At 43.1% G+C, this 13397-nt stretch overlaps 1 protein-coding gene across 2 annotated transcripts in view; it reads left to right on the forward strand.

The window, feature by feature from the left end:
• SPECC1L (sperm antigen with calponin homology and coiled-coil domains 1 like) overlaps positions 1 to 13397 on the forward strand; it is a 99563-nt gene that overhangs the window by 22261 nt on the left and 63905 nt on the right. For both annotated transcript variants that reach the window (XM_084753996.1, XM_084753997.1), the window contains exons 2-3: positions 5 to 194; positions 9573 to 9726. In XM_084753996.1, coding sequence (XP_084610122.1) covers positions 42 to 194; positions 9573 to 9726 — 307 coding nt within the window. In that variant the 5' untranslated portion in view covers positions 5 to 41. The remainder of the gene's footprint in view (positions 1 to 4; positions 195 to 9572; positions 9727 to 13397) is intronic.

Genomic DNA, 13397 nt, shown 5'->3' on the forward strand with positions numbered 1-13397 from the left:
ACAGGTTTGGTTGTAAATGCATCACCAAGAGGCAGCCCAGAATGAAGAAAGCAAACAGGAGTGCTGGCTCAGTGCCTAAGGTATCCGGGATAAGCAAACTGCAAACAGTAGAGAAAAGCAAGCCTGAGAGCAGCTCTTCAGCACCCACAGGAGGCAAGCCAGTGAAGCCTGGAACAGCAGCAGCTCTGTTAAAGGTATTAACATAGCAGTCTTTGAATATGCTGTGGGTTTTACACATATTTTAGTATTAAATTTATTAAATGAGTATTATATGGGGTTTACTCTGCTAGAACCAGGAACACAGTTTTTGAACAGCAGGGTTGCCTTAATTGATGTTTTGGTCTATCCATATGAATAAAACTAATAATAGGCTCTGCATGAGGTAAATAACTGAGTGCCTGCCTTATGAAGGGTGCTGTGACAGGTGAGGCAGAGGTAGAGTCTGCCTTTAGGGAGCTTGAGGAGAAAAGGATGGGTGCCGTGAGATGCAAACAGCAGTAACTGAGCCACCGCCTAAGTGTCAGATGCCCAAGAGACAGTAGCCGGTATGGACGGTAGGAAGGCGATGCTCCTGGCTCAGGAAGGCTGTGTGAAAAGGACAGACGAGGGGTATGGTGAAGGATGGCTGGCCGTCACATCACTGGGACCTCTTGACAGTAGTTTTTGTCCTGTCACATACACTTTGACATATGAATTTCTTTGTTTGCTTGTTTTTTGTTTGTTTTTGCTTTTTGAGACAGGGTTTCTTTGTGTAGCTGTGTAGTTTCTGTCTTGAAACTCTGTAGACCAGGCTGGCCCTGAACTCTTCTGTCTGCCTGTGTCTGCTTTCTGAGTGCCAGGTTTAAAGGTGTGTGCCACAATGCCTGGCTTATAGCATGACTTTCTGTTTTTTTTCTATAGCTGAATCATTATTAGTCCTAGTTAACATTGGAGGTTTTAATTCAGTAAGAGCATAGTTAATTTTCTTTAGAATTTCTTAGAGACTGCATTAAATCTTTTTTAGTATAGAATTATAATTAGGCCAGAGACTCTGGGGGACACAGAGTTGAGTACATGGCTCCTGTGGCTATAGTTAAAAGGGGGATTACAAGTGGACAGCACAGGCCAAAGGTTTGATAAATAACAGGTGGTAGCAGGTTTTTTGGTTTTTTATTGTTGTTAGTGTTAGATTTGAATCTTTTAGCCCAGGATTGATTTTGGGAACAGCAATTTTCCAGGGGTGTTTTCACTCTTAAGGTGTTCTGTGTTGGTTTGGGCCATTCAGGGAGTCAGGTTGCTCTATGCCTGCCTGCCTGTCTATTCCTTCCTTCCTTTTCTACCTTGGTGCCACATTGTGGGAGTGAGAGAGGGCTTGAACTCAGGTCGTAGGGCTTGATGCCCCTCGTCTTTATCTGCTGAGTCACTGACTCCGACCTCCACTTTTTAAAATGTTGTCATCCTCATCATCTGCTGCTGCTTTGTCTTGAGACAGGATCTTCTATGTAGCCCAGGCTGGCTGCAGACTCCCTGCAGTCCTCTCTTAGCTCCCCAAGGGCCAGGATCGCATGTGCTTCCCACCACACAGAGCTCCTAGTTCCCGTGTCTGGTGTCCTTGCCTGCAGATCCACAGTCTTCTTCCTGTCCTTCCAGTTTAAAAATCTATTTACTTGCTTGCTTTCTTTCTTTAGTGTTGGGATGTTTGGGGTAGAAACTAACTACACAAAAACCAGGAGGGGGTTTCTTCTGGTCTGACAAGAAGAAACCAAGCCTGGCCTGAACGCTCCAGCAACCCTCTATCCAGGCAGAGGCTTCTAGATTGTGGCTTAACTTATTTTAAAGCACTTCAGAGGAACAGCTGATGACAGACTTCCATGTATGTTCTGAAAGATCTAACAGGAAGTGCTGCTTTGTATTTCAAGGTTGTTAAAACTGAGCCTGGGCTGATTTAGTGGGTGTGGGGGGTCGTAATTTTTTTCCTTACTGTATCCTGATGAGTTGCTAGTTGTCGTCCTGTGGCCTGGAGGATGGTGCCAGGGATGGCTTTTGCCCTACTTCCACTATTCTGAATCAACACCCTGAAGTGTTTCCTTGGTGGCAGTGCTGTGACTCTTTCATGTAAGAGAGCTGATGTGTTCTGACCTAACTGGTTACTTAGTTGCTGGGGCTGTCTTTAGAGCAGAGCACCTGTGTGACAGGTGACCTGTTACTTATGTGACTGGAAGAACAGGTTGAAGTGTTGGTGTTGGATGTGTACCCCCTGCCTGCCGTCTATGGCCTCTGTGTCATACTTACCATGGTATGTGCACTGAGCAGGCATGCCACATCTGCGCTGTAGATCTGGAGCTGCTGGGAGTTTGGTCTTGAACAGTGAATACTTTTTCATTGTAAAGCAATACTGTATACCTGCTCTTGTCATCACACATTGGCTGTCCATGCTGCAGGCTTGTTACATCAGCAGCTTTGTTTAAGTGAATGTGCGTGTGGGGGGGAGGTAGATAGATTTCTAGTAGGAAGGTCAGCTGTCACACTCTAACACTTTGCCTAAACTGGATCAGTTGCTGTCATTTAGATGAAAATCATTGTTGGTTAGAAATTGTAGAAGAGACAGGAAAGGAAAAGTAAAAATAAGCAGAAGAAAAGAAAACACTAGAGGGCTTTTGAGGGTCTTGGAATTCAACTCAGTGGTGGAATGCTCGCCTGGCATGTGCTGTGCTCCAGGTACCAACTCCTAGCACTACAAAAAGAGAAGGTCTGGAGACTCTGACTCACTGTACTTTGTTTCTCAGTTACCAGAGTTCTCAGTGTCTCTGGTACAGGCCTCCCACGTGTTCACCCTGTAGCTGTATGGAACATTGGTGAGCAGCAGGGTAAAGGAACATCATATGCACATACTTACCTCATTCACACGTTTTTGTCATGGATCAAAATTCCCATGGCCCCTTTCTCATGAGTAAAGGCACTTGAGCTTTTTTAGTATTTCATTTATAAAGCCAGCTCTAGTTAAGAGCTTGGAGGATGATCTTTGTGATAAAAGAGCCCCAGTCACTCTTGATGGGAGCTGTGGGGTAGAAAAGGAGCAGTAGTAGCTCTCCTCAGTGAGACGGAGGGAGGCTACTCTCACCTCGTCTGTGCTGGGGTGGGCCCTCGATGCTTGCATCATCCAGGGGGCACACTGCTGGCTTATGTATAGTTAGTGCTGGAAAAAGCAACTGAGTTCCCATTATACTGAGAAGCATTTTCTGTAAAAATTGATGGATGGGAACCTATAAGCTTCAGTCAGAATCCAAACAACTGATCGTGCACTGTTGTAGTTAACAGGGTTATATAGTGTAGTGACAGGCTGCTTGTGAAGTATGGGAAAAGCCATGGACGGATCCTCAATGCTACACACACATGCACATGCACACAGGGCCAGAGCAGCAGAGAGAAAGCAAAGCTCAGTGTGACAGTTCACCTCTGTTTGTTCGAGACAGTGTTTCTTTGTGTAACCAGCTGTCCTGGACTTGCTTTGTAGACCAGCCTAGCCTTGAACTCACAGAGATCAACCTGCCTCTGCCCCCTAAGTGCTGGGATTGAAGGTTTGTGCAGTCATGCCCAGTGACAGCTCACCTCTGAAATGTAAAATTTGGAAAATAATTTGAGGAAAACAGGCTGACTGAAAATTTAGAATTGACCATGAAGTGTATGCAGTATTTTGTATCATTTCACTCTCTGTATGTGCAATATTTTTCCCAAGTTAGTTGACTCTTGCATTTGTTGTTGTTGTTTTTTGTTTTGTTTTGTTTTGTTTTTGTTGTTTTTTCAAGACAGGGTCTCTCTGTGTTAGCCTTGGCTGTCCTGGACTCGCTTTGTAGACCAGGCTGGCCTCAAACTCACAGTGACCCACCTGCCTCTGCCTCCCGAGTGCTGGGATTAAAGGCGTGCGCCACCACGCCTGGCTTGAATTTGTTGTTAAAGGCGCATTCATAATATATTCCTTTATCAGTTTCATATTTTTCGAATGCTGTTGATAGGGAATATCTATGGGAATGTCCATCTGTACAGAATCTTGTAGCATAGTTAGAAGCGATGGGAAAAACAGCAAGTGTACAAGTAGTTTACAAGGGAACTGGGAAGTGCAGGGCTGTTTTGAGGTGTCTTTACATTGCTGTGTGGCTGCGTTGGCAGATGCTCTTGACACTTACACTGAACTTAGTGAATCACTGTGCAGTAAATGCGCCCTGTAGCCACCTCCCAGGTCAGAAAACATCATCATCTCTGTCAGAAGCTTCTCAGGTGACTACTGTTTTAGAATCCAGCACCAGAAACTAATTTTCCAGTTTTGATTTTGTTTGTTTGTTTGTCTTAGTTTTTTGAGACAGGGTTTCTCTGTATAACAGTCCTGGCTATTGTAGATTCACTTTGTAGACCAGGCTGGCCTCGAACTCACAGAGATGCACCTGCCTTTGCCTCTCAAGTGCTGGGATTAAAGGCGTGCGCCACCATGCCCGGCTAGTTTGGTTTTTATATGACTATAACTATGCTTGTTCTTAGTGTGTTGGGCGTCCTACCCATATTGTTACAAACAACAGAAGTTTCTTGTTTCTGGTTAGTAATCCATGTGAGATTACTAGACCTTAGTTTACTCATCTGGCAGATTGTTGAGTGACTTAGACTTTCTGCTTGGAGGTTCTTAGACCGTAATGTTAGGAGCATCTTATGGCCATCTTTATTACCTTGCATCCTCATTTCTGTTAGCCCTCTAACCTGAGTATGATCACTGTGTTGGATTTAATAGGTTGGCTGAGTTGTTTCTCAAGAGTAGATCCCAGTTTGCACTCCTTTATTGTTACTCTCTTTCTTTTAACGATTCAGGCTGTGTAGAGGGTTGTGTAGTAGGTAGATAAAATTTACATCTGCCCTGCTAGGCGTGAGATGGAGCACCTTTAGTGTGGTTGCTTTGTTGCTTGTTTGTACAGATACCGAGGATCTAGAATCCCGGTCTCAAAAGCTCCTACCACCATGCCCAACTCTACAGTGTCCTCTTTTTTTTCCCTTCTTAATTTATTTTATTTTGTGTGTATGAGTGCTCTGCCTGCATGTATGTCTGTGTACCACATATCTTCCTGGTGCCTTAGGAAGTGGTGAACCTCCATGGGGTGCTGGGAATTGATCCTGGGTCTTTTGTAAGAGCAAGTACTCTTAACTAGTGAGCCAGCTTTACAGTGTACTCTTTACTAAGAACCACCACATACTTACTTTTAGTATGGCAGTTTTAACATTTCCCCTTGGATAACATGCATAAATATATGTGCATATACACAGAAGTTTTTCCTAAGCTATTTAATTGTAAATTGTAGATAGTCTTTTACTAATGAATATTTGTATTTTGTAGAAAGCATGAACAGTCTCTTTTATAGCCTTAGTACAATTATAAGACCGGGCATTATATTAGTGTAATGCTGGTAGCTAGTGTACAGGCTCATTGCATTCACTAATGGCAATAATGTTCATTACCACAAATGAGAACATCTCTTCTCTTCAAAAAAGATTGGCTTTTCAAGCTGGACGTGATGGTGCACGCCTTTAATCCCAGGACTCAAGAGGCAGACGCAGGTGGATCATTGTGAGTTGGAGGCCAGCCTGGTCTACAGAGTGAGTCCAGGACAGTCAAGGCTACACAGAGAAACCTTGTCTTGAAAAACCAAAAAAAAAAAAAAAAAAAGCAAAGCTTTATAGTCAGTTAATGACTTTTTCCTTCCTTATTCCTTCTCCATTTTCCCTTACTTGCTAGAAATAATCAATTTCATTCTTATGCATTCTTCCAGTGTTCCTTTTTGCATAAATAAGCAGAAACACATTTTAATTTTTAAAAAAGATTTATTTTAATTGTGTGTATGTGTAGGTCTGTGTGCACGTGCATGTGTTGATGCCAGCACAGGTCAGAGGCTGTGCATCCCCCTAGATCTGTGAGCCCTCTGATGTAGGTTCTAGGAACTAAACTCTGTTCTCTGAGAGAACAGCAAGAGCTCTTAGCTGCTGGCTGTCTCCAGCGCTATACTTAGATTTTAAAGCACTGCCTGTCTTATTAAGGTTTCTATTGCTGTGATGAAACATCGTGAGGGCTTATTTGTTTTACACACTTCCATATCATAGTCCATCATCACAGGAAGTCAGGACAGGAACTCAAGCAGAGCAGGAACCTGGAGGCAGGAGCTGACGCAGAGACCATGGAGGATGCTGCTTACTGGCTTGCTCCCCATAGCTTGCTCAGCCTGCTTTCTTATAGAACCCAGAACCACTGGCCCTGGGATGCTGTACCCACCATAGGTTGGGCCTTCCCCCATCAATCACTAATTAAGAAAATGCCCTAGAGATTTACCTATAGCCCAGTGTTACGGAGGCATTTTCTCAGCTGAGGTTTTCTCCTCTCAGATAACTCTATTCTGTGTCAAATTGACATAAAACTATCAGTACACTTCCTTTTATACACAGGCAATGGCATAATATATTTGTTTGTGCTTTGCTTAATTTTACTTAATGTATTCTAGAAATCTCTATATTGATTTTTTACCGTGTGTGTGTGTGTGTGTGTGTGTGTGTGCGCGCGCGCGCGCGCGCGCCAGAGGACAACTGTGAGAGTCAGTTCTCTTTACCACACAGGTTATGAAGGTTGAAATTAGGTCTTGAAAATTTTCAAAAAAGGGTTTCTCTGTGTAGCCTTGCTGTCCTGGACTTGCTTTGTAGACCAGGCTGGCCTTGAACTCACAGAGATCCACCTGCCTCTCCACCACTACCTCTGGCTTACTATACTATTATTGGGGTGCTGAAGTATAACCTAGGACCTCACACATGCTAGATAAGAGCGCTCTTGCTGAGCTTTTGGATTTTTATTTTGGCTTACTGATTTTTTTCTTGTGTTAATACTGTGTGATCAGAATTACAAGTTCAGAGTTGGTGATTTGGTATCCTAGTATATATTTGGCTTTGCCATTACCCAAAGGCAAATTGCAACCAGAAAAGTGTGACTGGGATTAAGCTTCCTTTCATATGATTTAAAGGAAAGAATATTTAACATAATGAGGAAAAATTTAGTTTGATGATAGCTTTTTAAAAAAAGATTTATTTATTTATTATGTATACAGTGCACATTTGATCACATTATAGATGGTTGTGAGCCACCATGTGGTTGCTGGGAATTGAACTCAGGACCTCTGGAAAAGCAGTCAGTGCTCTTTAACTGCTGATCATCTCTCCAGCCCGATAGCTTTTTTTTTTTTAAACATATAAAAGATTGATTTGAAAATAGAGTGTATTGCATTTATGTAGCTGCTGATGGAAGAGTAATGGGATAGGGAACTGAAGATGTAAAGGTATTTTGTAGCATAGCTGGTGGCTACTTTTCACTAGCCGAGACAAGTCTTAAAGAATGCACATATTTCATGCTTAATGTCTTTTTCCCCTTTCTCTGTAACCTATTATACATTTTAGGTGTCACACATATGGCAGCCCTTCACTATCAGAGTTTAATTCTGTATAAATGTTGAAGAAACTGATCCCCTTTCTATTTTTAGTTTTCAATTTAAATTTTTTTTTTTTGGTTTTTCAAGTCAGAGTCCTGAACCCGACCAGGCTGTCCTTGAACTCACAGTGGCCCTCCTGCTTCTGGCTCCCAGAGTGCTGGGATTAAAGGTGTGCGCCGCCACACCCGGCTTTAGTTTTTAAAAACTTTGTGAATGTTTTGCTTGGATGTCTGTCTGGGCACTAAATGTGTGTCCGGTGCTCACAGAGGCCGGAAGAGGGCATTAGAGCTCCAGGAACTAGAGTTAAAGATGGCTGGGAGCCACCGTGTGGGGGCTGGGAATCAGAGCTGCGGTCCCTGCCAGTGCTTGTAACTACCACGCTATTTCTGCACTTTCCTGTTTTACTTTTTATTTGGTGTTGGGATCAATCCTGGGGCTGTGAGCGTACTAGGTGAGCCTTCTGTTACTAAGCGTCATCTCTGAGTCTTATGACTCCTTGTAAATAAGATATTTTTACCTTTCTGCACTATGACAATACTGCTTTATAATTGAATGATAAAGGGCTGGAGAGATGGCTTAGTGATTGAAAGCACGTACTGCATTTCCAGAAGACTTGGGATACAGTCACGTAGTGACCTGCACCATCTGTGACTGGTTCGGGGGATCCAATGCCCTCTCCTGACCTCAGGTGTGCTGCATAGATAAGCAGGCAAACAGCCATCACATAAGTAAAATAAACAAACAGAAAAAATGGAATGATGAGAGCAGACATTTCCATATGGAACCCTTGGCTTTGAAACTGTAGGGTTAGTCACATGAACCATCTTAGCTTGTAGAAGTGAGCTCAGTATGATTATTTAAGAGCATTGCTTCAGCCAAAGAGGGTAAATCAGTCAGATAATGTGTGCCTTCACCTTAAGGGGAAGAAAAACTGAGGATTTGTTGTTGTTTTTGTTTTTTATTAAAACGTGTATTTTACTTAGTCTGGGAAAGGGTTCAGTGGGTAGAGGCATTTGCTGCCGTGTGTGACCACCTGTGTTGATTCCCAGGACCTACACAGTGGAAGGAGAGAGTAGACTCCTGGGAATTGACCTTTGACCTCCACCTGAGTACTGTGTTGTACACATGTGCATATACACTAAAATAAATATGTAAAGTAACAAGTAGTTTTTCTTCTTTTTTACAATTTTTAAAAAAAGATTTGTTTATTATGTATACAGTGCACATTAGAGCACATTATAGGTGGCTGTGAGCCACCATGTGATTGCTGGGAATTGAACTCAGGACCGCTGGAAGAGCAGTTGCTGCTCTTAACACTGAGCCAACTCTCTAGCCCCCTTCTTTTCTACAAGTTTTTAACTCCCAGTGTTCTGATAAAAGAAGTGAAAGTGGGTCCCTCTTAGTCACTCTTTTATTGCTGTGGTAAGACACCATGACCAAGGCAACTAGTAAAGGAAAAAGTTTACTTGGGCCTTCATTTTAGTGAAGGATTCACTTGACTCTTAGAACTTACAGCAGTAGCGGCTGTGCTCATTGTTGCCTGTGTCGTTTCATTGAGGTGACTCCTATTCATTAGTCATGCCCTAAATGACAGTTTAGTAAGAACGACACCTTCCAGTCTTCCACAGAATGTGGCACTAGTGTGCACACACCAGGCGTCCATAAAATCTTCTATTGTGTGTATGATTTAGTATCTTAGAGAGATTCATATGATTGCCCATAAGTATAAAGAGATTTTATGTCTGATTTTATAGCACAGTGGTATGTTTTTATTTACATATTTTAATAATTTATTTATTCATGTGCATTTGTGTTCTGCCTGCATGTCTGTCTCTCTGTATCTATGTATATATGAAGTTACAGACAGTTGTGAACTGTCGTGTGGGTGCTGGGAATTGAACCCGATCCTCTGAAACAACATCCAGTGCTCTTAACCGCTGAGCCATCTCCTCAGCCCCAGTGTTGCTTGTTTATGAAATGTGGGGAAGTCTCCTAGCGTTCTTAGGTACAGTGTAAAAATCAAGAGCCCTGTTGGCCTTCAGATGCTGCCTCCTGCTCACTTCGTGTGTCTTTGTCTTCTCTTGCTTTTAGACCAAGAGCAATGACGACCTCCTGGCTGGAATGGCTGGAGGGGTGAGTGTGACTAATGGTGTGAAAGCCAAGAAAAGCACCTGCTCGTCTGCAGCGCCCTCGGCTCCTGCCCCTGCCATGAGCATCTCGGAGAGCAAGGCCAAGATCAGCACAGGTGTGGCTGCTACTCTGTCTCGTACCCAGCTACTGCTGTCTGCGTTAGACCTCCCCCGCCCAGGCTTCCTACTGTCCTCTTTGAACTTCTGCAATTTCTTCTTGCCTTCCAGATCACACTCCACTGTTAATTTTAATGGACATGTGGTGTGATTAACAAGAGTACATGTTTCTGTCCTTACTTTTTATAAGCACTGTTTTATTTGATCCTCACTGCAGCTTTTGAAGTACAGACTATATTGTCCTTATTGTAGATAAGAGATAACTATACTGAAGCTTAGCTTAGTATCAGTAGTCTTGCCTAAGGCCATCCATGTGTTTACTTGATAGGTGTCCCTTGGGGAACTCATTTTGTAGCAGACTATATAAGGCACAAGCATGGTGCTAGAACAAAGTTTGAACCTTCAGTGTGTTACTTCCAAGCCTGCGGTCATCACATTTGTTTTTATTTTTAAAGATTTATTATTTGTTATGTATACAGTGCTCTGTCTGCACATGTACACCTGCAGGCCAGAAGAGGGCATCAGATCACATTATACGTGGTTGTGAGCCACCATGTGGTTGCTGGGAATTGAACTCAGGACCTCTGGAGGAACAGTCAGTACCCCTAACCTCGAGCCATCTCTCCAGTCCCCAGGGGGCTTAATGCCCTACGCATAGTGCAATGACCTTGAGAAGAACTACTCTGTTGCCGTCCCCACTTTGTGAATTTTAGAGCTGAGCTAGCCATTTCACTGTACACATGTGGTTTTCTGTTGATGGTTACACCTGACCTCAGGATTCACTTATTACCTTCTAGGACGTGATACTCCAGCTCAGATTTGTATGTTTGTCTGCTAGTGCACTGTAATAAAATACCACAGATTGAGTAGTTTACACAACAGAAATTTACATTATTGTACTGTTGTCTGTAAATCAAAGTATTCGCACTTGGTTTTTCTCCTGAGGCCTTGTTGGCTGCTTTCTCACTGTGTCTCCATAATGTGTCCTTCTGCTTTTGTCCTTATCTCCTTTTTGTAGACACAAATCACACCATATAAGGGCCACCCTAAGAGCTCATTTTAGTCAGTGTTCTGTTGCTGTGAAGAGTCAGCATGACCACAGAAATTCTTATAAAAGAAAACACTTAATTGGGATTTGCTTACAGTTTCAGAGGTTTAGTGCATTATCAACATGTCAGGAAGCACGGCCGAGTGCAGGCAGACATGGTGCTGGAGCAGTACCGCAGGCAGGAAGAGAGACACTGGGCCAAGCTTGGGCTTTGGTTGTTGTTTTTTTAAGACAGGGTTTCTCTGTGTAGCACTGACTGTCCTGGACTCACTCACTTTGTAGACCAGGCTGGCTGTAAACTCACAGCGACCTGCGTGCACCACCACATCCGGCTGAAGTAGTAGGTTCTAATACCAGCCTTGGTAATAGGATAGATGAACTTGGCAGACAGAGTGAGGGCAAGGAGGAAAAGGCAAAAGCTGCCATCAGAAGGTGTGGCCCATCTCAAATGATTCAGTCAAGATATTCGCAAATAGTTGTGCCCAGCTGGTTGGATTTTAGTTGATTCCAAAAGTAGTCTGCTTGACAACCAAGATCAGCCGTAACAGATTAATTTCCACAAACATTCCCCTTTTTTTCTTTCCTTCCTTCCTTCTTTCTTTCTCTTTCTTCCTCTTTCTTTCTTTCTTTCTTTCTTTCTTTCTTTCTTTCTTTCTTTCTTTCTTTCTTTCTTTCTTTCTTTCTGTTTTTTGAGATAGGACTTCTCTGTGTAGCCTTGGCTGGTCTCTTTGTAGACCAGGCTGGCCTGGAACTCACAGTGATCCACCTGCCTCTGCCTCTGAGTGTTGGGATTATAGGTGTGTGCCACCACGCCCGGCTCTTATTTCTTTCTTGCTTAGGAATCTTTATTGACTTGCAGTAACTCTGAACTCACCCAATGTCCAGGCCTCTGTAGAAACAATCCCCCTCCCCTGAAATGCTTGTTAACTGTTTTGTCTTTTGTGTGCCATGCTTCCTCCTGCTTCCTCGTCTTTATCTGTCTTGTGACCAGCCTGGGTTTTTTCTTCTCTACCCTGATTCTGTGTAAAATTGGTGAGCCAAGATTTCTGTCCATGAGTGGCTCTAGAGCCTATAACTTATCCAGTGGGCAATATTGCCTCTTTGTTAAAAAGTGTGTTACACACATTAATTAAATTCATTGAACAAAATAGGTCCAACTAGTCTGGAATTTACCATGCCAAATCCTCCTGCCTCTGTTTTTCCAGAGTTTTGGGTTACAGGCATATACTTTGATACTTAGTAGGAGCAATTTTTCTTAACTGCTAATGTTTTAAACGTTGAAAACAACTGACGTGATCATTTTGCTTGAGGTGAAAGAAAGAGTAAAAAAAATACAGTAATTTTTAACCTCAAGAAACAAGACCTGCCAGGTGGTGGCACACACCTTTAATCCTAGCACTTGGGAGGCAGAGGCAGGTGGATCTCTGTAAGTTCAAGGCCAGCCTGGTCTACAAAAGCGAGTCCAGGAATGCAAAAGAAACAAGATGTAGATCTAAGTGTGTGGTCCTGAGTCCTCTCACTCGTCCTGGGGACTGAACATAAGGCCTGACACTTGCTAAGCCAGTGCTCTACTGCTCGTCTGCAACTGCAGTCTTCTCTGTCATTTTGAGGCAGGCTGTCACTGAGCTGTCCTGCTGGCCTCCAATGATTTCTGTTCTACATGCTGGCCTTGAATTTGAGATCTTACTGTCTTAGCCTTAGAAGTAGCTTGGATTGTAGCCTGCACACCACCAAGCCCAACTAACTGGTGTATTCTTAAAAACTGCTGTTTTATGTAGTGGACCGCAAGGCTCTTGGGGTAAAAGGGATGGACAACTTTGTGATTTAGGAAGATGTGTGGGCTGTTTGTGTGTTCTGTAGCAGTTGTGCAGCTGTAAAGTGGAATGAAGGTATTATTTATCTCAATTTTTTTTTGTTTTTGTGTTTTTGTTTTTGTTTTTGTTTTTGGTTTTTTGAGACAGGGTCTCTCTGTTAGTCTTGGCTGTCCTGGACTCGCTTTGTAGACCAGGCTGGCCTCGAACTCACAGTGATCTGGGATTAAAGGCGTGCGCCACCACGCCCGGCTTGTTTTTGGTTTTTCAAGACAGGGTTTCTCTGTGTAGTCCTGGCTGGCCTGGACTCACTTTGTAGACCAGGCTGTCCTGGAACTCACAACCTCTGTCTCCTGAGTGTTGGGATTAAAGGCGTGCACCATCATGCCCAGCCTATCTCAAAGTTTTGATGAATCTTGTCTAAGTTAATGCCTGTACATTTGTCTTTTTCCCTGGTTCTAATGATTGAACCCAGAGCCTTGTGCAAGCTATACAAACACTCTGCTTCCCTCTTAGCCTACTCTGAAGTTTTACTGTGTGTACCTGGAGTAAACCTAAAAGTTCTAGTTACTCTTGGAGCTTCTGTTACTATTTATGTGGCATTTTGTGATCAGAAACTTGTTTGCATTTATTTGGTTATCATTTTTCTGTTTCTTACAGGTTGCTTAGACTTTTAGTTCATTCTGAGGCTGGCTTTCCCTTCATGTTGATCTGTGATCTCCCTTCACTCTGTTTTCTGTAGTTAATCGCCTGACTGGTTGATCCTAGCTGTCTTGCTCTGGAATATTACATTCTGGCCAGAGTTCAGCTC

This window comes from Acomys minous, assembly GCF_964271855.1.
Source record: "Acomys minous genome assembly, chromosome: 13".
Classification (NCBI taxonomy): Eukaryota; Metazoa; Chordata; class Mammalia; order Rodentia; family Muridae; genus Acomys; species Acomys minous.